General features: G+C 41.8%; 1 protein-coding gene across 1 annotated transcript in view; it reads right to left on the reverse strand.

Moving 5' to 3' along the window:
* SCML2 (Scm polycomb group protein like 2) overlaps positions 1-24,227 on the reverse strand; it is a 2,608,432-nt gene that overhangs the window by 2,045,759 nt on the left and 538,446 nt on the right. Inside the window, exon 3 of the mRNA XM_044073060.1 lies at positions 10,408-10,476. Coding sequence (XP_043928995.1) covers positions 10,408-10,476 — 69 coding nt within the window. The remainder of the gene's footprint in view (positions 1-10,407; positions 10,477-24,227) is intronic.

The raw sequence follows: 24,227 nt of genomic DNA on the forward strand, positions 1-24,227 counted from the left end.
ATGGAACGTTATGGTAGGTACATAACTTCTTAATGTTAAGTTGTCCATCTCGCCTTCATTCTTGCTGGATGGGACAGCGTCCCTAGCACCTTAGCCCTGGGTGGCTCACCGGAACAAACTCTTGAGCACAGTGGAACCAAAATCAGCTCGACTCCTTGAGGCCATATCCAACTTGTAATGTGAAATGAAAGTATGAGGAGTGGCCCATGTGGCTGCAGCACAAATAGATTCCATTGGTAGTCTTACTTGAAAAGCTACCGACGTAGCTAATGCTCTGGTGGAATGAGCTTTTGGTTTTGTAGGGAGTTCTTTATGTCTCAGTTGATAAATCAAAGTAATAACAGAGGCCAACCACCTGGATAAGGTTACTTTAGAAACTGGCAGGCCCTGCTTGCCCTCAGCATAGGAGAGGAAGAGTTGGTCCGATCTTCTTGTTTGTTTAGTCCTATCCAAATAAAAACGTAATTGCCTGTGAACGTCCAATTGGTGCAACTTTTGTTCAGCTCTGTTCGAAAAGTTAGGAAAAAAGACAGGAAGATCAATAGCCTGATTCAGGTTTGTCTTGGAAGGTATTTTGGGTAAAAAGGAAGGATTAGTCCGGAGTGAAACTCTATCCTTGTGAAAAACAAGATAAGGAGTACGAATACAGAGGGCTTGAAGTTCCGACACTCTTCTAGCTAAGGTGATGGCTACTAAGAAGAGAGTCTTCCAGGAGAGTAATTTTAAGGAACAGGAGGCCGCAGGTTCAAAAGGAGGGAGAATCAAGGAAGTTAATATTAGGTTTAAATCCCACAGAGGCGGGGGATCTTTAATTGGGGGCCTAAGTAAAATAGTCCCTTTAAGAAAGGCTTTACAAAGTTTGTGGGACATGATGCTGGTTTCTGACAGGCCAGCGTGGAAATTAGCGATAACAGCCAACTGGACTCTAATGGTGGCAGATGAGGAACCTGCTCGAAAAAGTTCTGCCAAAAAATCTAGAACGTGATGGACAGGGGCTGTAAAAGGGTCTATATTTCTAGCCTCCGCCCAGAAAGAGAAACGTTTCCACTTACTAGCATAAGTCTTCCTGGTAGTAGATTTGTGCGAAGAAAGGATGATTTCACGCACTGGCTGAGAAATATGTGGAAGCCTGGCTAAGGTTGGAAGTGGAGCAACCAAGCTGTGAGGTTGAAAGCTGAAGGGATTGGTGCAGCCCGCCCGACTGATGGACCAAGAGGTCTGGCACTGGGTCCAGATTCCAGGGCTGCTCAAGCAGGTGACGATGCAGGAATGGGAACCAAATTTGTCGAGGCCAGTAAGGGGCAATGAGGATCATCCTGGATCCCAATGCGGTTGCTTTCTGAATCAGTTTGGGAATTAAGGGAAAAGGTGGGAATGCATACAGAAGACCCCGGGGCCAATCGTGAACTAGAGCATCTCTGGGGGAGTGGCCAGGGAGGGGGAAGAGAGTGAAGAAGTCGTCGCACTTGCTGTTTAGAGGGGTTGCAAAAAGGTCGCAGCAAGGTTGACCCCATCTGCAGAAAATTTTGTCCGCTACTAACTTATTGAGAGACCACTTGTGAGGCATGAGAATAGCTCTGCTCAGCCTGTCTGCTATGACGTTGGACTTCCCGGGGATGTGCATTGCTATCAGAAACCGATGAGAGAAGATCGCCCACTGCCAGAGTCTGAGTGCTTCTCGACATAAGGGATAGGACCTGGTTCCGCCCTGCTTGTTGATGTACCACACTACAGACATATTGTCCGTCTGAATTGCAATAGTCCCGGTGGGTAGAGTGTCCTGAAGAGCTTGCAATGCTACAATTACCGCTGTCATCTCCAAGACGTTTATGTGCAGGTGGTACTCTAGAGGTTGCCAAGTGCCCTGGACAGTCCTGCCCCGAAAATGCCCCCCCCCCCACCCGATCAGGGAGGCATCCGTTGTCACCGTGGCAACAGGAGGAGGAAGAACAAACGGTCTGCCTTGAAGTACTTGAGAGGAGACCATCCACCAAGAAAGGTGGTCTTTGCATGATTGGGTGATTATTATGTTGCGAGACATCGGAAGCTGTTGAAACGACCATTGGGTAAAAAGCATCCATTGAAGAATCCGCATGTGAAAACGAGCCAGGGGAAGTAATGTGATTGCTGCTGCCATGAGACCCAAGGTTTTCAGCACAAATCTGGCCTGAATTCTCTTGCACTGTAGTAAGGTCTGGACATGTCGGCGAATGTCTGATACTCTTTCTAAGGGAAGTTTTGCCGACAGCTCTTTTGTATTTAATCTTGCGCCTATAAAGGTTATAGACTGACAAGGCGACAATGCAGACTTTTCGAAGTTTATAGAGATACGTAGCTCGGAGCAAGTTTGGATGGTATAATCCCTGGCTCGCAGTAGCTGATGCCTGGTGGAAGCAGTTAGGAGGCAGTCGTCTAGATATGGAAACACCTGGAATCCTCGCCGTCTCAGGTGAGCCGTAACCACTGTCATGCATTTGGTGAACACCCTGGGGGCTGTGGTGAGACCAAAGGGCAGGGCTCTGAATTGATAGCGACTGGCTCCCAGCCGGAAGCGGAGAAACCTTCTGGAGCGTCTGTCCATTTTGATATGGTAGTACGCATCCTGAAGGTCTATGGAGCACATCCAATTGTCCTGACCCAAAAAGGGTAGAATGGACTGAAGCATGACCATCCGGAACTTCATTCTTTGAACAGATTTGTTTAACCTGCTGAGATCCAAAATGGGTCTCCAGTCCCCTGTCTTTTTTGGTACCAAAAAGAACTTGGAGTAAATCCCGGATCCTTGCTGGTCTGCTGGGACTGGCTGGATGGCCCTTTTTTCTAGCAGTTTTGAAATTTCTAGTACTGCTTGTTCCCTTAGACCGGGTGGAACATCTGGAAGGGACTTGTTTGTTTGTACAGGGGTGTGAGGAGTTGCCAGGCTTCTGGGTACAGTGACAATCTTCCCCCGACTGCCTCCGAAGGTGGACAGTCTGGCAGCCCCTCAGGGGTGCTGAAAGAGTTTGTCAGAGAAAGATTCTCTGCTACCCTGATTTTGCGGACCCCCTCTGCCCCTCAGGCGGCGTCTATTATTGTTTCCTCCTCTGCCCCTGGAGAGAAACTCACCACGCGTGTCAGGCACGATTCCCTGGGGTTTCCGAAACCACGTTTCCACTCTTCTGACCTTTGGGGTATGGTCTAGAGGGAGTAGAAAAACGGAGTCCCACGGCAGAGAAAGTCTTGCCTTCCTGCTCACACCTGGTAAGGGTATCCTTCACCTGTGGTCCAAACAAAGCCGAACCGTCGAAGGGGGTATTGGTAAAGGACGCCTTAAAAGGGTCAGCAAAGTTACATAACCGCATCCAGGCATGTCTTCTCAAAGCCACGTCTGTACCTGCGGCCCTACTCACCCCATCGGCTGCATAAGAAATGAGCCGCATGGAGGAGTTGACTATAGAGTTAAGGGTCGCCAACTGGGAGTTAATCTTATCCTGAGACCCCGCAGCTGATGGATCCTGAAGGGTATCGCCCAGTTCCTTGAGAAGATCCCTTTGAATGCGGGTGAAATGGCACAGATAATTCAGCGACCGCATAGAAATGGTCGCTGAAGAAAATATCCACTTCCCGTACCTGTCCATTGTCCTAGATTCTTTATTAGGTGGATGGACAGGCACCGAAGGGTCAGCTAATTCCTTCTTAGTGCCACCACCATGGCATCAACAGGGACACCTTTTGTCAGAAATTGCTTGTCAGATGGGGCTGTAATGAATTTAGTGGGCCTGCGGGGAGTTGGTTCCATTGTGTCCGGGGCTGTCCACGCCTTCCGAGCCACTACTTCCATGAGCGGGTCGAAAGGTGGAGACACCCAGGAGGTGGAAGGGCGAGAACCAAACACGTCCTGGTACACAGACTCATCTTCGGAAGGGTTAAGGGCAGTCCAGTTCCCCCTCTGCCTAAGGATCTCAAGGATGTCTGAAAAAGAGACACCCTCAGAGGGGGACCTTGGGGACCCTTCCGAATCCTCCAAGTCGGTATCAGACGTGACTGACTCGGGGGAGTCAACATGTTTCCTCTTACATTTTCTCTTCCGAGGGGGCTCCTCTGAATGATCAGGGGAGGCCTTGGAAGAGGAAGATACACCCAATGGGGCCACCTGGAGCGTCTGTTCTCCACGCTTGGGGTCAGGAGGGTGGACAGAGACCGAAGCAGGCACCATGGGGGGAGGAGCCAAAGGGGCCGATCGTGCAGCCGACACAGGAGTCAGCACACTTTTTGTGACCTCGAAGGCACCCCTATCAGGCAGAGAAGAGGGTCCCCACTCCGAAGAGACGTGAACTCCTCCTGGCACCGAGAGGGACGGCTCCGAGGCCAATGTCGGGGCCGAGCTCATCTGCGCTGAGGCCCCGAGAGGGAGAACGGGGTCGGACAAGAGTCCGATGCCACTCGTCCCCTCGGAGCCGACGAGGGAGTCTCGGCGCCCGGATCCCTCCAAGGATGGAACCAATGAAGAGATCGGAGCCGACGAGGGAGCCGAAAGGTGAGCTATCGGCTCCGACGTTCCTACGAATCGAGCCCCAATGAGCTCCGGCTCCGAACACAGTGGTAGAGTCAGAGGAGGAACTGCTGAAGACACAGGGATAGCCACAGTCTGTTGAGAAGGGCTGGTCAACATTTTGGCCAGGGCCTGCGACTTTAGGAGCCTACTGACCACCCTCTACAAGTCATGATCAGATAGCCTGGAGGACCTAGAGGAGTGGGACCTATGGCTCCGCTCCGATTGATGCAATGGAGACCACGGAGCCAAACGAACAGATTCTAAAGAGGGGGAACCTTGAACGTTTTCGGCTCAGAGAAGGTTCCGACACTAATGTCGGAGCCGACTGAGGTCTCGAGATGTCAGTTCCAGCCGGAATCAACAAGGAGACAGGAGCTCCGGTTGGCGACGGCTCCGAACAAGGAGCCGATGGTTTGGCGGGCTTTAAGGATTTTCCCGACGAAAGCTTAGCCGGGGATCCTTCTGGCTTAAGTAAGCCTCTCAATATGAGCTTGTTCCTACGCTCCTGCAGGACTCTCGGGCTGAAGGCATGGCAGACCGAGCAAGAGTCCTGCAGGTGTAGGGGACCCAAGCAATAAACACAAGAAGTGTGACCGTCTGTCAGAGACTTCTGACAGCACGAGTCACACTTCTTGAAACCTGAAACTTTTTTATCTTTAGACATTTTAAAAAAGGATACCAAAGGGAAAAGTTAACTAGTGCTTAATCAAGGCACACACACACACACACTAACTAACAATAATAATAACTATAAAACTATAGCCACACAACTACCTTACTACTAACAAATATATACATAAATATACAAGAAAAAACTACAAAACTAACTAATTGTAGTTGACAAGGCCTAACACTACCCTAAAAGGGTGGGGGGGGGCTCTCTAACAACAAAAAACGAGTTTCTAAGTGGGATACAGAGTCTAATTAAACTAAGAGGAAAGGATTATCTAAATATAAGAAAATATTAAAGGTAATAATAGAAGAAAAGATTTATACGATCTGGAGCCGGTAAAAATCACAACCTCGTAGCTGAAGCAGCAAACGAGATCTGGGTATCTGACGCCTAGCATTGTGGGATATGGGGAGGCCTCGAGCCGGTAAATAGCTCTCGAGCTTTAGTAGAAGGTGGAGTCTGAGCTGAGGATCGGCTCCGAACCCCATCCAGCAAGAATGAAGGCGAGATAGACAACTTAACATCACTGGTGTTTGTCCATCTTTACCATTAATTGTCCTGGAACAATGTGGTCCTTGAAGGCTGTCAGAGCATTCTGTACAGCTAACATTTCTTTTTGATTGATATGCAGGTGCATTTGACTTGGGTTCCATTTGCCCTGAATGCACTTCCTTGCCAGGTGAGCCCCCCATGCATAGTCTGATGTGTCTGTTGTTAGGGTTTGGGCAGCAGGGGGTGGTGTGAATGGTAATCCCTTGTTTTGGTGGCAGGCCTCTGCCCACCAAAATAACTCTAGGCGTAGGCAAGGTATGATGGGAATCATTGCTTCTAGATCCTGAGAATGTTGACACCATAGACATTTTAGATACCACTGTAGTTTCCTCATATGCAGTCTTGCATATGGAATTAGAAGAATGCAGGAGGCCGTGAACCCCAAGGCTTGTAGTATTTGCCTTGCAGATAACAGGTTTTTGTGGCCACGTGTTTGAAGTAGGTTGTCAAATGAATTTGTTTCTCTGGCATAAGGAAAGCCATCTGGGAAGTTGTATTCAAGCTTGATCCCAGGAATATAATCTGTTGACAAGGTACCAGGTGTGATTTCTTTTCGTTTATGGTGTACCCCAGACTAGTTAGCACCCTATGTACAAATGCCAGATGATTCAAAGGCATGTCCTGGCTTTCTGCCTGAATTAGACAATCGTCCAGGTATGTGTATATTTGAATATTTCTTTACCTGCAAAATGCAACGACTGGAGCTAGGCACTTTTTGAATACCCTAGGTGCAGTAGACAAGCCAAAGGGCAGTGCAGAGAACTGACAGAGCGTTTAGCCTGCTTTGAAGAGTAGGTATCTTCTGCAAGATTCCCTGATTGGGATGTGCAGGTATGCTTCCTTTAAATCTAGTGTTGCCAACCAGTCGTCTTTGCCTAGCATAGGGAGCAACTGGTGAAGAGTCATCATCTTGAATTTTGGAATCACCAAAAAGGTGTTTAATGTAGACAGGTCCAGGATAGGACGCCATGAATTATCTTTTCTGGGTACCAGGAAAAGTTTTGAGTAGAAACCTTGTCCCTTTTCCTCTTCTAGTACCAACTGAATAGCCCCCATGCTTAAGAGAAAAAGTCCTTGCTTTTGGGCCTCTGCTCACTGATTTGGGGGCAGATCTGGCCACTCGCTTGGTGTTGGTAACGTGTGGAAGTGAAATCTGTAACCCTGGGACACTATATTTAAAATCCATTTGTCCTGGGTAATGAGTTCCCAGTTCTTTGCATGAAGAGGAATCTTTCCCCCAAAGGGGCAGTCAGTTGAGAAATGCTTGGCAGTTTTAAAAAGAAGTCATTGAGACAGTTTACCATAGGGGGAGTTTTACTAGATTTGGAAGTGGAGGCCCCCCACTGCTTAGTCCAGTGCGTACCCTGGGATTGAAGCCTGGGAGATCTGCTGGATCTGGGTTTGGACTGAGAAGGTCTGGAAGAGGCAAGAAAGGACCAATTCTTGGAAGGCCAATGCCTACTAAACCTTGGAGGTTGTACTTGTAAAAAATCTTTAACAGTTTGCATAGATTTAGCTTTTTCCTCCATCTTTTTAAGAACTTCTTCTGCCTTGTTGCCAAACAGGCGGTCCTGGTTTAAAGAAGCATCCAGTAAGTTCGCTTTAACATGATCCAGCAAGGATTGCTCCTTAAGCCAAGCATGCCTTCTAAGTACAGACCCAGTTACAGCAGCCCTGCAAGATACCTCTAGGGAATCAAAACCACATTGCAAAGTATGTTTTCCAACTTGTTCAGCTGAATGCAGTTGTTGTTGTGTCTTTTGGCTTTTCCCGGTTAGGGGTCGCCACAGCAGAACTCCGGTCCGCTAATGATTGGCAGTAGATTTTTACGTGCCGAGTTGCCAGTTCTGACGCACAACCTTCAATGAAGGTACGCCCATTCACAGATGTCTCCACACAGAAGACGCTCTAGCTGAGAATCGAACAGGACAATGTCTTACTGTGAGGCGACAACGCTACCGCAGTAAATCCTGTAAATCCTTATTTTCAGCATAATCAGGAATTAACATAATTTTCTGTTTAAGTAATCCAATAATATGCTGCTGATGCTTTAACATATGAAACTGGCAGTTTAAGGCCCTAATGGCCAAAGTTGCAGAAGCGTATACCTTCTTACCCCACCTATCCATCGCCCTGGAGTCTCTATCAGAGGGGTTAGGGTTTTTCAAAGTAGTAGCTTTAATGCCCTTGGGTCCCTGTGAAATGGTCTCAGGATCCGCAGTAGGATTTTTAAAAAGGAACTTATGAGAGTCATGGACCCTGTAATATCTATCAGGTTTTCTGGGAGTAGGAGGTAGAGAGTCAGGGGCCAAGCTAGATTCCGAAAAGGCATCAACAATGTCTAGTACAGGAGGTATGGCTAAAGGCCTGGGCTGGGTCAGGAGTAAAAAATCCCTAAGCCTCTTTTTAGAATCAGAGAAATCCTGACTTTCCCAATGAAAATGCTCCTGAGGGCATGCAAGGTTTCACCAAAAGAAAAATCCTCTGGGGGGGGGGGGGATGCAGAGGGAATAGAGTCCTCAGCATCAGAATCCTCATAGCCAGATAAGGGTAAATCCTGGTCATCAGAGGAAACAGAAAATTCAGAATGCTGGTCAGAAGTATCATAAGCAAACTCAGTCCTAGGTCTCTTAGAGGGGGAAGGTTGGCTTCCCCTGATTAAAGTAATAAAGTCTTCAGCCATTCTTATCATTTGTTTTTTAGGCATAGGGGCATGGCCATGCGGTCTGGGTGTCAGTTTTCTAGACATGGTTCGAGTCTTACACCTTGAAAAAGAAGATGGCGTCGGCTTAATACACAAGTCAGTAGGCCTGAATACACCCTCAGAAGCCGGTGCCTGCACAGCGGCTCCGGACCCATCCAAGGTAGAGACATCCGCAGGTTTCACAGTTGAAGTATCTCGTGGCATATTCCGAATGGTTCTCAGTAGAGGCTTGCAAATCTGAAGTAGCGGGTATCAGGGGCTGCGAAAGCGCCTCACTGAGTACCGGCAAACTGGCAACTGGCTTAGGAGAAGCGTCGTCAGCAGCTTTGGACCTCGGCGGCCTGTCTCTGTCTTTGTGTTTTTCAGAATGTCGGTAGACGGATGGCGTACCGAAGACATATCGGGATAATTGAACCGAGCACCAAAATATTTAGAAGTGTAAATATACAGACGATGGATAGTTCGTGGTTTAAATAAGGCACAAAACCAACAGCGAGGTACATCATAGACGGGGCTTAGACAAGGAATACAGTAAGAATGAAAATCTTTATGAGGTATTTGCTTTCCACAAGTAATGCAATTATTTACTTTTACTGACATCGGTTTAGAGTAAGAAAAAGTTTCCTCAACGGGGTACTTGGCTTTTAGTTGAAGACTTCGGTTCTGAAACTCGAAAACGAAAATTTCAGGAGTCGGCCGACCGGCACTTGCGAACTGCTTCTACTTCGGGCAACGCACGGTAAGAAAGACTGATGTAATGGCGTCGGCTGCATGTTTTATACCCCTGAAGACCCGACGTCATGGAAGAAGGGGCAGCAATCGACACAGGACCCAAGACTTTGTTAATCAGGCCGACGGAGGGCTACTGCAAGCAGATAACCCAAATGTGATGACTGCAACAGTGAAACATGAAGAACATCAGAGCTACCAGCAATGGTAGTGAAGTAGTACCCTAATACTAAACAATAATAATAATAATAATAATAATAATAATTCTTTTGTCTTTTCCCGGTTAAGGGTTGCCACAGCGGATCACCGGTCCATTCATGATTGGCAGTGGAGTTTTTATGGTGTCGAGTTGCCAGCCTGGCGCCCAACCTTCTTCCAAAGGCACACACACACTCACGCCTAGGGCCAAATTAGTGTGTCCAATCCACCTGCAGCATGTCGTTGGGATGTGGGAGGAAACCGGAGCACCTGGAGAAAAACCCACGCAACCACAGGGAGGACATGCAGACTCCACACAGAAGAAACCCCAGCCAAAGACTGAACCAGAGAACCTCTTGCTGTGAGGCGGCAACGCTAACCGCTGCACCACCGTGGCCGCTCAATAATAATCATTTGTGTTATTAATAATTATTATTATTATTATTCTTATTCTTATTATTATTATTATTATTATTATTATAATAATAATAATAACAATATTGGTAAAAAGAAAGTACTAGGAAAACAACTAGCAATAGAAAAATATTAACAGGTGCCAAGGGCACGAGACGAGAGAGACAGATTCACTGAGAATTTTTTTTTGTAATGGGAGGTGAAAAACTAGAAAACTCTTAAGTTAACACAAAAGAAAAAATGTGAATTAGGAAACCAGCTAAATATTAAGACACACTTAGCTTAGGCAAGCCTGAGGAAAAATTCCGTTCTTCCTAAACAAGCAGCAAACGAGATTGGAGTTAATTTTGGGGATAGGATGGGATTATGGGTAAGGGGAGGACCCTAAAGTCTGGTAAAGTGGCAGAAGTCTGATCTGAAACCCATTCATTCAAGAATGGACACAAAAGACAACATCAATTCTAATTAACCTATTAAGAGTAAAATGGTAAGCTAAAAATCTTTCTTCCGTTTTATTTTCCCCCTACAGAAGCAATACACCAGAGAGTCAACATTAAGCACATCCGTGGAAATAATACGCATCAATAATTTTAAAACACTTACCATTATTTGGAATGATGTCATTTGTTTGGTTATTCTTTCCTGGTTTCTCTTTTTTACCATCTTTTGAATCTACGAATAAAAGCAAGAATTCTGTTAAGTACACAAACTCTGACAACATGGTTTGATTGCATGAACATTTATTAAATCTTAGAGATTGAAATTAGTTAAACAATATACTACTGAGTGCAGTGCTAAAGGGGAAGTCAAAGAGCAAATCATACAGCTAGAAGTACTCAGATCCTATCAGCTTATGCAGTAAGGTAGCAGACTTTTTCGGAACTGATGGAAACGTTTCCTAATTTAAAACTGAGGAAATAAGCAACTCTTCTTAAAACAAAGGAAATTGCTCACACCTAATGGGTGTGCAAGTCACCATATTTAAAGACAATACAGGTGTGTACGATGCTTAAACATATCTTTGAGTAGTGTACCAAAAAAATAACCTACCTTATGTTCTTTTCCTTTCTGAACTGAAGTCTTCATCAATTGTGCCCTTATCCCTAAGAGGCTAAAACTGGTCTTCTGTGATTGTTTTGTGAAACCTAAGTTGTAGAAGACGAGCACTCTTATATGGCCAGTACTGCAAGGACCATTTCTCATGTTCTTCAAACTTTTTTTCTCCCTCAATGGAAACTGTGTTTGCTGAAGACTATTACTTTGTAAAATAATTAACTATTGTAAGTATTCCAAATTGTAACTGTATAATGTTCTAAAGTTTTAAAAAACAGAAAATTGTGTGCAAGTGTACATGGGACAGCTGAGACGACTAACTGAAGATCTGCTGTCAAGGTAAGCACCTTAAACAGTTGTACTATTTTCTTTGGTTTTTTGGGGAGAGTCAAGATATTAAGTTAAATCCTTACATTTGGGTGGATTTGTAAGCAGTAACTGGTACCTATGGGAAATAGTTTCAGGATTCCCTATAGTATAACCATGCCAAAACAAGTCTTACCCCTAGACAACAGCTCCAACTTAAAAAACTTAGCAAGTGTGTGAGGTTTAATCCATGGAGTACTTTCTATATTGCTTTATGCAGAAGCAATTCTGAAGTACTTCATAAACTCATCTTTTGCACCTTTCTGTTCCCTCAATTTCCCTCTACCACTGCCTCTCCATACAGACTCTCTTAAACTCTACCTAATCTATACACTCCCCTCTTCGTCCTTCATGTGCTGTGTACCTTAACACTTCTGTTTTTTTTTTTTTTTTTTTTTTTTTTTTTTTTTATGTGGTACATTCACTACCAAAACAGCTTATTATATCCCCTTGTTAATCTTTCCTATTTTTCTATAATCTCCTTGTTAACCTTCTATATATATTTTTAAACTTTTTTCAGCATCAGCAGATGCTGTGCTTATAAATATCTGTAACTCGGCAGTGACACAATAGGTGGCACACTAGCCTTTGGTGCAGAAGTCTGTGGGTTTTATTCCCACATGAAGTAGACTGATTGTGGACACTACAGTGCAGCACAGGGAGGGTTGGGTGCTGCACTCCTGAGTGTGTTCTCCTTTGGAGGAGATGGTAAATCGAGGTCCATTCCGCTTGAATTGGGTGTAGCTCAGGTGGATGTAAAACATCCCACAGTACCTATCAAAATGAGTAGGGTTTTTTATTGATATATACATTACATATTTGCATATTTACATTATTTACATCTATTTACAAATTTTCATACGTTATAAAGTTCAATTTAAGCATCCACTCTCCAACTCTTTTATCCACAATCAAAACATTATTTTTCCAAAGTATTTGTCAAAGTCCATTTTCCACTGTGTTTAATTTCATTTAGTCTCTTGTTCCATATAGTCCATGAAGCATAAAATATTACTCTGTCCATTTTCTTCACTTCTTCCTGTTTTTGTTTACCATAACAAATTCTATTATGTTCATATTTATCAAATTTTAACACACTTTTCACCCTATAATGTTTATTTCTTTTATTATTAACTCTTTCAAATTTCAAAAGCACATGCTCAGCAGTCTCAAACTCTCCACATTTATTACATTTTCTATCTTGCTTTTTCTTATATGGCACATTTGCCTTAACTGGCAATTTTCTAATAGACAATCTCCATAAAAATCAATACATTCTTTAATCTTTTTATAGTTACTATATCTCATCATTATTGCATTTTTCTTATCTACTTCTAAATCTTTACATGGATCAATGCATTAAAATGCTTTCATAATATTTAAGTACCATGCCTTTCTACTTTTTTCACATATTTCTTTATTTTCCATAACAATTTTGTTTTGGTACTCTCACTTCTTCATTTGCAATGCCTTTACTACTATTTTTTTTAACTTCCATTCCTTCTTACAATTCTTTGTATTTATAATACAGCATAATTTCTATCAAGTTTTCACTTTCCTTCATAATTCCTTTTAATACCTTATATAAAAAGTACAGCTGTGTACACCTACCATAAATGTAAATGTTACAGTGTATTCACTGTTGCAGTCATTACATTTGGGTTATCTGCTTGCAGGTAGCCCTCAGTCTGCCTGATTAACAAAGTCTTGGGTCCTGCGTCGGTTGCTGTCCCTTCTTCAAGACGTCAGGGGTATAAAACATGCAGCAGACGCCATTACATCAGTTTTTCTTGACCCAGACAGGTGCCCCCCTAATGGAAAGCAATTAAATATAAAAGCACAAAGATATACCTCCAACAAAAAAGCAAATACATCAAAAAGGCTTTTAAGCATAGTAAAGGAAAGTAGAGGTATATCCAAAAGAATTTAGGGGGCTGGAAGGAGGGTAACCAGAACTGCAACAGTGAACACACTCGAACATCTACATTTATGGTAAGTGTACACAACTGTACTATGTTCTTCGTGTTTCACTGTTGCAGTCATTACACTTGGGTAGATTCCCAAAGCTATGGTTGGGAGGAGGAATTTAGATAGCATTAGGGCCAGCTATAAGGTCCTGCAGGACTGCAGTAGCAAAGCCAGCTCTGGATTTAGAGAAAATTGGCAAATGATAATGCTTGGTGAAAGTATGTACAAAACTCCAGGTAGCAGCTTCTAGAATGCCCCTGGTAGGGACACCTCTGAGAAAGGCTGTAGAAGTAGATGCAGCCCAGGTGGAGTGAGGTCTGATCCCCTGGGGGATAGGTTTTCCATGGTGCTTATGGCAGAAATGAATGCAATGGCTTATCCATTTAGAAATGGTTTGCTTTGAAATAGTCTTCCTCTCTGCTCCTGCAGCAAATGCCACCAGCAGTTATTCAGATTTCCTTTGAGGTTTAGTCCTGTCCAAGTAGAATCTAAGTTGTCTGTGCACATCTAAGGAATGCAGTATCCTTTCCCCTTTATTCTGTGGATTGGGAAAGAAGGTTGGCAAATGAATGGACTGATTAACAGCCACACTGGATACCACCTTGGGCATGAAGGATGGATTGGTTCTGAGGGACACCCTGTCCGCATGAAAGATGATGGAAGGCTCCACTGCCATAAGGGCCTGTAATTCAGATACCCTTCTAGCTGAAGTGATTGCTAAAAGGAAAGCTGATTTCCAAGAAAGAAATTTTAAGTCTGCAGTAACAGCTGGCTCGAAAGGAGGTAGAGTGAGTTTCTCCAAGACAAAGTTAAGGTCCCAGGCTGGGGTTGGAGCTCTCCTGGGTGGTCTCAAATTTTTGGCTCCTCTGAGGAGCTGCTTGAGCAGTGGATGAGAAAAGAGGAGAGGTTCTGTATTATAATGAGCTGAAATGGCTGAGGCGTGGATTTTAATGGAGGAAAAAGACAGGCCCTTGTGAAGCATCTCAGTTAAGTATTGTAAAATATGAGGTAAATTGGGCGCTGCTGTGCTCATCCCTTGAGATTGGTTCTAGGCACAGAATCTTTTCCATTTTTTCAGCATAAGATTTTCTAGTACTTGGCCTCCTTGCCTCTAAAATGACATCGATCACAGGTTTGCTGAGAGATGGTAAAGGAGAGATTAAGTAATTAGCCGGGCTGCAAGGTTCAGTGTTAGAAGCTGAGAGTGCAGAATCTAGTTCTCCTGCTGAGGCAGCAGGGAAGGAGTTTAGGCAGGTGCCATGGAGATAACCGTGACACACTGTGCAGGAGGGGGTACCAGTGTTGGCGCGGCCAGTCTGGAGCAATCAAAATCATCCTTGGTTTGTCCCATTTGATTTTTAGTAGTACTTGGAGAACAGAGGCAGAGGGGGGGGGGAGGCATATACTGATAGGTTTTTCCAGGTGAAGGACAGAGCATCCACTTTCCAGGCTTGTTTGTGGGGAGTCCTTGTGCAAAATTTGTCCAATTGGTAGTTTCTAGGGAGAGACAAACATGTCTATGATCTGGGCTCCCACATTTGCTTGTCAACATGTTGAAAATGCTTGGTTCCAGTTTCCACTTGTGTGGTGTGGGTCCATGAGGTTTCTGCTTAGTCCGTCTGCCAGTGGATTTAATTTTCCTGGCAGGAATTGAGCTTTTAGGTGCACTTCGTAGCTCAAGGCTGTGCTCCACAATGCCATGGCTAATCTGCAGAGGGGGTAAGAATGTATACCCCCCCCCTGCTTGTTTATGTACCACAACAGTGATGTTGTCCGTCTTTACCATTAGTTGTCCTGGAACAATGTGGTCCTTGAAGGCTGTCAGAGCATTCTGTACAGCTAACATTTCTTTTTGATTGATATACAGGTGCATTTGACTTGGGTTCCATTTGCCCTGAATGCTCTTCCCTGCCAGGTGAGCCCCCCATGCATAGTCTGATGTGTCTGTTAGGGTTTGGGTGGCAGGGGGTGGTGTGGAACGATGTCTCTTGTTTCGGTGGCAGGCCTCTGCCCACCAAAGGAGTTCTAGGCATAGGCAAGGTATGATAGGAATCATTGTTTCCAGGTCTTGAGAATGTTGACACCATAGGCATTTTAGATACCACTGTAGTTTCCTCATATGCAGTCTTGCATATGGAATTAGAAGAATGCAGGAGACCATGAACCCCAAGGCTTGCAGTATTTGTCTTGCAAATAGCAGGGTTTTTGTGGCCACTTGTTTGAAGTAGGTTGTCAAATGAATTTGTTTCTCAGGCATGAGGTAAGCCATCTGCGAGGTTGTATTCAAGCTTGCTCCCAGGAATATAATTTGTTGACAGGGTGCCAGGTGTGATTTCTTTTCGTTTATGGTGTACCCCTGACAGGTTAGAACTCTGTATCCCTGTGACACTATACTTAAAACCCATTTGTCCTGGGTAATGACTTCCCAATTCTTTGCATGAAGAGCAATCTTTCCCCCCAAAAGGGCAGTCAGTTGATAAGTGCTTGGAAATTTTAAAAGGAAGTCATTGAGACAGTTTACTATAGGGGGAGTCTTATTATTCCCAGATTTGGAAGTGGAGGCCCCCCACTGCGTAGTTGTGTGTGTCCCCTGGGACTGAAACCTGGGGTTTTTGCTGTGTCTGGGTTTGGCTTGAGAAGACCTGGAAGGGGCTGGAAAGGACCAATTCTTAGAGGGCCAGTGCCAACTAAATCTAGGAGGCTGAACTTGTAAAAAAATCTTTAACAGTTTGCATAGATTTAGCTTTATCTTCCATCTTTTTAAGAAATTCCTCAGCCTTGTTGCCAAACAGGCGGTCCTGATTTAAAGGAGCATCCAACAATTTAGCTTTAACATGATCAGGCAAAGACTGCTCCTTAAGCCAAGCATGCCTTCTGCGTACAGACCCAGTAACAGCAGCCCTGCAAGAGGCCTCTAATGAATCAAAACCACATTGCAAAGTATGTTTTCCAACTTGCTCAGCAGAATGCATTAAATCCTCCAATTCTTTATTTTCCACACAGTCAGAAATCAACATCATTTTCTGTTTAAGCAGTCCAATAACATGTTGCTGATACTTTAACATATGAAACTGGCAGTTTAAAGCCCTAATGGGCAAGGTTGCAGAAATGTAAACCTTCTTACCCCATCTATCCAGCACCCTGGAGTCTCTATCAGAAGGGGTAGGATTTTTAGCAGTAGACGCCTTAATGCCCTTGGGCCCCTGTGAAATAGTCTCTGGATCTGCAATAGGATTTTTAAAAAGGAACTTGTGGGACTCGGGGACCCTGCAGTATCTGTCAGATTTCTGGGAGCAGGAGGCAGGGAATCGGGGGCCAAACGAGATTCTGAAAAAGCATCATCAACAATGTCTAGTACAGGAGGAATAGGTAAAGGCCTATGCTGAGTGAGGTAGGAGAAGGAAATCCCTAAGCCTCTTTTTTGAATCTGAAAAATCCTGGCTTTCCCAGTGGAAATGCTCCCTTAGAGAATGTAAGGTTTCCCCAAAAGAAAAATCCTCAGGAGGGGAAGCAAAGGGAATGGAGTCCTCTGCATCAGAATCTTCATAAGTAGATGAGGGCAAATCCAGATGATCAGAAGAATCAGAAAAAAACAGAATCCTGATCAGAAGACTCAATCAACTTCAGTCCTAGGCCTCTTAGAAGGGGGTGGGGGGTTGGCTACCCCTGATTAGAGTTATTAGATCTTCAGCCATTCTTATCATTTGTTTTTTAGGCACAGCGGCCTGAGCATGTGGCCTGGGCGTCAGTTTTTTAGGCATGTATTGAGATTTAGGCCCAAGTAAAGAAGGAGGCGTCGGTTTAATATGCAAGTCCGTAGGCCTGAATACACCCTCAGAAGCTGGTGCCTGCACAGCGGCTCCGGACCCATCCAAGGTAGAGGCGTCCATGGGTTCCATAGTTGAAGCATCTCGTGGCATACGGGACTCCGAATGGGTCTCAGTAGAGGCCTGCGAATCAGAAGTAGCGGTTATCAGAGGCTGCGAAAGAGCTTCACTGAGTACTGGCTTAGGAGAAGTGTCGTCAGCAGTTTTGGACCTCGGCGCCCTGTCTCTGCCTTTATCGTTGCGTTTTTTTTGGAATCCCAGTAGTCGGATGGCTAACAGACGACATTTCTGGATAATTAAACCGAGAACCGAAATATTTAGAGACGAAAATATACAGACGACGGATAGTGCGCTGATTAAATAAAGCAGAAAACCGACAGCAAGGTACGTCATGGTCAGGGCCTAGGTAAGGAATACAGTACGAATGAAAATCTTTATGAGATGTTTGCTTTCCACAAGTAATGCAATTATTAACTTTTACTGACACCGGTAAGGAGCAAGAAAAAGTTTCCCCAATGGGGTACTTGGCTTTAGTTGAAGACTTCGGTTCTGAAACTCTAAAACGAAAATTTCAGGAGTCGGCCGACTAGCACTTGTGAACTGCTTCTGCTTCGGGCACCGCACAGCAAAAAAGACTGATGTAATGGCGTCGACTGCATGTTTTATACCCCTGATGAACTGACGTCATGGAAGAAGGGACAGCAACTGATGCAGGACCCAAGATTTTGTTAATCAGGCCGACTGAGGGCTACCTGCAAGCAGATAACCCGAATGTAATGACTGCAACAGTGAAACACGAAGAACATCTAAAGATGTTGCATGTACTATTGGGTTTATTAAACCCAAGCCTCTCTGCTCTTCTTTCATATATAGAATCCCTCTCGACTGGATTCAGTCTGTATTATAATCATCATTAGTTCCTTTTCATACTTAAAAGGAATCATATAGGCTTGGACAACTTGCCTAAAATGTAAGACTCACAATAATTTACAGCATTTTAAAGCACTGCGTAACCTTGTAAAGAAACAGGTTAATTTATCCAAGAAAAAAAGTTCTATGCAAAGCTACAAGATTAGCACAAATCCAGTCCAAAAACCTTCCGACACACTATCAAAAAACCCTAAACCCAGGAAGTCAGTCCTCCCCCCAACCATCCTGTGTTAGTACATCCCCCGACATAGCAATTCAATTTAACTCTTACTTCACTGACAGCATAGCTTCCATCACTAAAATTCCCTCCATCTCTCTTCTACCCTCTCTCAGCCTCCTATTACCTATCACTTCACATTTTCCCTCCAACCAGTTTCTACTTCCTTTACAAATCCCTCCTGTACAAGCTCAGGCCATGTTCCCTCTCGGCAGACAATCTTCCTAATGAATTTCTAAAAATGTCTGCTGACTCAATTGCCTACCCTGTCTCAATAATCCTTAACAGATCTGTCAAGGAGTCTTGCGTCCCGTTCCCTGTGGAAAAAATCCTTCATCCTTCCCCTCCACAAAGGTGGCACCTCCACAGAAATCTCTAACTGTAGCCCAATTGCTATTCTTTCACCACTATCAAAAATTATAGAAAAATGTATCCATAAACAACTTCAATACCTTGACAATCTTCTCTCACCCACCAAACACGGATTCAGACCAGCCCACAGCACTATTACTGCTCTACTATTCTTTACTGACACGGTCAACAAACCTCAGGACTCGGGGAAACTGACTCTTCTCTGTTCTTAGATCTATCTAAAGCCTTTGATATTGTCTCCCACCCCCAACTGTTATTCCAACCATCTCTGCTGGGCTTAACCAAAACATCCTTACAACGGTTCACTAGCTCTCTCTCTAACAGATATCACAATCTGTCCAATGGAACTCTAAATTCTCTCCTTACTTATCTGTTAGCACTGGGGTACCCCAATGCTCAATACTAGGTCCACTTCTCTTCAACATTTTATTAATCATCTTAATACTGCCATCAAACAAGCCACCCTAATTCAATATGCTGAGGACTCTCCCTCATCTACAGAGTTTAACGCAAGAAGCATTCAATTTCATTGAGTCTTGGCTCACCAGCAACCATATACTGTTTAACCAAAAAATATATATACTTCTACTTCTACCAAAACACTTCTCCAGATGCCTCTAACTTTGTTATTACTTCTCTGGACAACACTTTAATCAATGTGGTTTCACATACAAAACTGTTAGGTGTAACTACTGACAACACTCAACTTTGACCTACATATCAGCAACATCATAAAAAAAAATTGGGCATGATGTACAGGGCTAAGAAATTAATCTCCAACTCCACAAGAGTAACCTTTGCCACCACCTATCTCTTACCCTTCCTTCTATATGCTTCACCTATCCTAACCAATCTTCACTCTTCCCTCAAAGCAAAACTTAGTCAATGTTATAATAAAGCAGCGAAATTTGCCATAGGGCAGGCCCACAACTCTCACCATTGCTCTGCTCTCAAGTTCCTACACTGGCTTGACCTACCCCACCTTCTCACCTTTAATCAACTATCATTAACTCACAAATTACAGTAGAACTCCTCATTTTCGCAAACTATATCATCACTACTATATTCCATCTTGTGACCTATGCTCCTGTCCCAAGTATCTACTATCTATTTACAAATCTCAAAGATCTAATGGGGTTAAGTCTGTACTCTCACTGTGTTGCCAAATCATGGAACAGCATTCCAGAAACAATAAGACTTATACCACACTACTTTTCCTTCAAGTCTAGGCTGAAAGAACATTTAACCAATAATTGGCTCTGTCCATGCTCTTTGCCAACTTAATACTCTTTTCTATTCCCTTCTTCCCCACTCTGAATAGACTTTCTCTTGACATACTTAACTTCTCTTCCTGCTTTCCCTACTTTCTAGCCTAATCTTTCTTTAATTCCTTAGCATTCTAATGTCCTCTCTCTCTATATTCTTACACTAACCTTTATCTATTCCAGAATTTGACTGAAATTTATTATCTAGTTCTCCTGCCAGAAAAAGCATATGCCTTTTACGACCTATTACTTATTGTTATACATTTTCATGCATCATTATGTAACATGCACATTAGGAACTCTCTTCTATCTTGTATATAATGTATGGTCAGCGTTACCGCTTACCTTTATATTTTGCTTAGTTTTCTTTTATTGTATTTCACATATTGTACTACTTTGTTATTGTCTTAATATTTGTAACCACTGTTCATTTTTAATTCTGTTTAATGTGTACTATGGAGCTTTTCTCCCCTGGGCCTCTGCTGAAAATGGGCTCATACCCAGTCGGACTTTCCCGGTAAACAAATGTTATAAATAAATACAGATGTTAGCAACATAAATATTTTTTCTTATTACCATGGTGTTCAACAAGTGCGCTTTTTTCTATATGGAAATCTATGTGATTTCCAAAAAACAGTCATATCCATTACTTCTTTAAGAACATTATCCCATTGTTGTTGTCTGTATTAATTCCTTCCAAATATTACTCCTAATATATCTATATATTTTTCATTGAACTCAATACATCCCTATCATGCCTTCAAAACCAAATCCTTTGCTATTCTCTTTATTTATACTTAAACCAAATTTTTAATTTTTTTTTTTTTCGTTTACTTCTTCCATCCATACTTTATTTTTAACAATGAATACAATGTCATCCATATATTTATACACTGGCAACTGTACTTCCCTCATCATTTTGTATCCACCGCTACTTGTCATTTTATTTCCCTCACTACTACATTCATAACCGATGAGAAAAATACACTACTAGATGGGAAGCCATGCTTTATTCCACATTCTATTTTTATTTCTTCCACAATCCAGTCATTTACATTTAGTTTCCCATAGTTCCTAAAAAACTGATTTTATTACTTGTATTTTTGCTTACTATTATATGCCTGAAGAATTCTCCATAATGCTTTATATTGAATATCATAGGCTTTACTTACATCCCCAATCATAACCTTCATTTCTACATTTTCATTAATAATATCAATTATTTATTACCCATAATAACTCTAGTTCCTTTTCCTTCGAATACATTTTGGTCATATATTCTACCCATTTTTTGTACCCTTTCTGTTATTATTCTCATGAGAATGTTACAATCAATATTCAATGGTATGGGTTGCCAATTTATATCTCTTCTATTTCCTTTTTTAAATATAAATTTTATAACTCCCTGTACATCTCTCTTTCTCTTTAATTCCAGTTTCTAAACATTCATTCATAACTCCTATAAAAAATTTTTTCCTGCCACTACTTCATTTCTTTATACATACCATATTCACTTCCACCCAGTCCTGTTGCAGAATTCATGTTAATATCTTTTCAGAATTTAATTCAATTCTTTCATAGTTATTTTTTGTTCTAAATACTCATCTTTAATTGTTCACCTTTATAAATTTGTTTTATGTTTTCTTCCCTTTTAACAAATAATTCCAATACATATTCTTTAATTATTTCGTATATTCCCTTCTTGCTGTCTTATTTGCTTACCTTCCTTATTCTTTAATTCTCTTAATTTTTCCTTCATTTGTTTTAGTCAAATATGGTGCTACCTCTTCTTTCTTTCCTTGTAAACAATATTTTTGTTTATATAACAAGTTAATTTTAATTTGATTCATTTTATATATTTCTTTCTTTTTCATAAAAGGAATTTTTTCTTCTCTAATAAGTCTCTGAATGTTTCTTGACTTAATATCTTATATCTCACTTTTTCTTTTCTTCCTTAAATATATAAAAAATGAACCACCAAACACAGTCCAATTCTCATAAAACTCTCTCACATATGATTTTTTCATAATTTCATAAATTCTTTTTTTCTCTTCTAAATCCAATTACTTTTCATTAATTATCTTTATTCCTTTTCCTATTATATATTCATTTTCCTGTACTTTAACCCATATTGTCACATGATCCGAAAATTCAGCACACTTAATTCCTTTTTCTTTAACTTTTAAACCATCAGATATTTAAAAAACAATCAATTTTTGTTCTAATTTCATTCTTTTTGTAGGTCCAGTGGTTATTCTCCCATACACTTAACTTTGCATTTCTCATAATTTCAATAAGTGTTTTAAAATCATATTTGCTCTTAATTTTTCTTAAATTACAATTAAAATCACCCACCTCTATGTCCACATTCACATAAACATATTCAAGAATATTTTTAATCATTTCTCTCTCTTGTTACATATGCATATAAAGCTATAATTCTATGTACATTTTTCCATCTCAAGTTTATTACTATAATCCGTCCTAGTTCCACTATGGTTACATCTAATATTTCACTGCTTTCTTGACACAATATACATATGCCCGAGCACGTTTCTTCCCCCATGTTCCAAACAGGTCTATATTATATCCTCGAACGCTTAAAAAAGCGAACACTGATTGATCGAACTTATTTTCGCGAAACTGCAAAATATCGAAGCAGCAGAAACTCAAATTTTTTCCTAGGGAAAGAATTTGGTTGTCCGTTTCTGTTGCTTCGGTATTTTCAGTGTTATGGTGGAAAGTTACCGGTCAGATTCAGGTAAGTGTGCGATTGTGTGGATGTGAGTGTTAGGGTGATTTAGGGGAGTTAGGGTTAGGGCTCGGGTTAGGTGTGTGTGCGCGATTGAGTGGACATGAGGTTTAGGGCGGATTTAAGTGAGTTAGGGTTAGGGAACGGGTGAGGTGAGTGTGCGATAGTGACGGACCTTAGGGTTAGGGTTTGGGTTAAGGTAAGTTGGTAGTTAGTGGTGTGTGCATAGTTTAGTGTAGGGTTAGGTATCAGATTTTAGGTGCATGTGTGTGGATTTCTGTTTGTTTGGTGTGTTTTGGATCAGCGATTTTTTTTCCCTGGGAAAAAAATCGCTGATCTGTCAGTTTGAGATTGTAAGCTTTTGCTTAAAATAGGTCGATCAATCAGCGTTCGCTTTTTTAAGTGTTCGATGATATAATATAGACCCGTTCCAAACTACCATACCATTCTAAAGCTTTTCAGTTTGTGTTCTTTCTTCTTCTGTTAATAATCTGATATCTTCTAAAACATGAATATACACATCTACTGCAGCACACCACAGTGATATACCTATTCTCCTCTTAAGATTTTTCATACTGTTCACATTTAAGGCTAATATTTTCAGCTTTTATCAACAGTTAGTATAATAAAATGTTTATGTCCTTCCTTTCTTATTTCCCTAAGCATTATATTTTGGAAGTTTCTTTTCCTTTCTTTAACTTTTCCCTATCAAAGTCTTTTTATTTCTTCCTGTACACCAATCAGCTTCTTCCACACTTGTCACCTCTGTTTCTTTTTCCTTATTACTTTCTTTAACTTCATATACAACCTCTTTATTAGTCCCATATTTTGTGCATTTTCTTGTGTAACACATTATTCCATCTCTTCCTCCTGTATAACGTCATTTTATTGCACATTCCTTTCACATTCTAGCCACGAATGACCAGTATAGCCACATTTTTTTGCATGATACCCTATTTTACCACATAAATAATATATTTATCACATTCATTGATTAAACAATCATTTTTTCCACAAAAATAACTCTTTGGTTGACCTCTATTTAAAAAAAAAAACTGTTACCATGAACATTAATACTTGGTACATGCATAACATTATCATTTTCCATTTTCAGTATTACTCCACATTCCCATCTTCCAGTCCATAGTCCTCTTTCATCATATATTTTTGTAGTGTCGATTACTTCTTTACAGATGGTTAACAAATGTCCTTTCAGTTCTTTTGCTTCAACTTCAGTTCTACACTGGATCATTATTTTTTGTTTTGTTGGTAAAAAGCTTGCACTACATATTCTTATCATGGATAAATATTTTTCTTTTATTCATATGCACCAAAAAATTTCCCATGGCCTGCCCAGTCTTAAATATCAAGTTACAAAAAGTTTCTTTATTAATTAAAATAAATGTTTTTAACTCTTTTGCTTTGACACTCAGTGGTCCTAAAACTGAGTCTCAAACCTTGTATCTGTCCAAACGTTCTTTTTTACTGCTCACATGTATTGTATACTTCTTTTTTTTGTATCTTTTATTTCTTCTTCTTTGTTCCTTCTCCAACAGTTTGTGCATACATTTTTGTTTCTGGAATTTTTTCTGGCACAGTCTCTTCTCCTTTTTCTTCTTCTGTTTTTTTCCATGATGTCACTCCGTGAAACTGCTGCTCCATTTTCTGGCTCA

The sequence above is a fragment of the Protopterus annectens genome, chromosome 5.part1 (genome assembly GCF_019279795.1).
Source record: "Protopterus annectens isolate FY-2018-M chromosome 5.part1, PAN1.0, whole genome shotgun sequence".
Classification (NCBI taxonomy): domain Eukaryota; kingdom Metazoa; phylum Chordata; order Ceratodontiformes; family Protopteridae; genus Protopterus; species Protopterus annectens.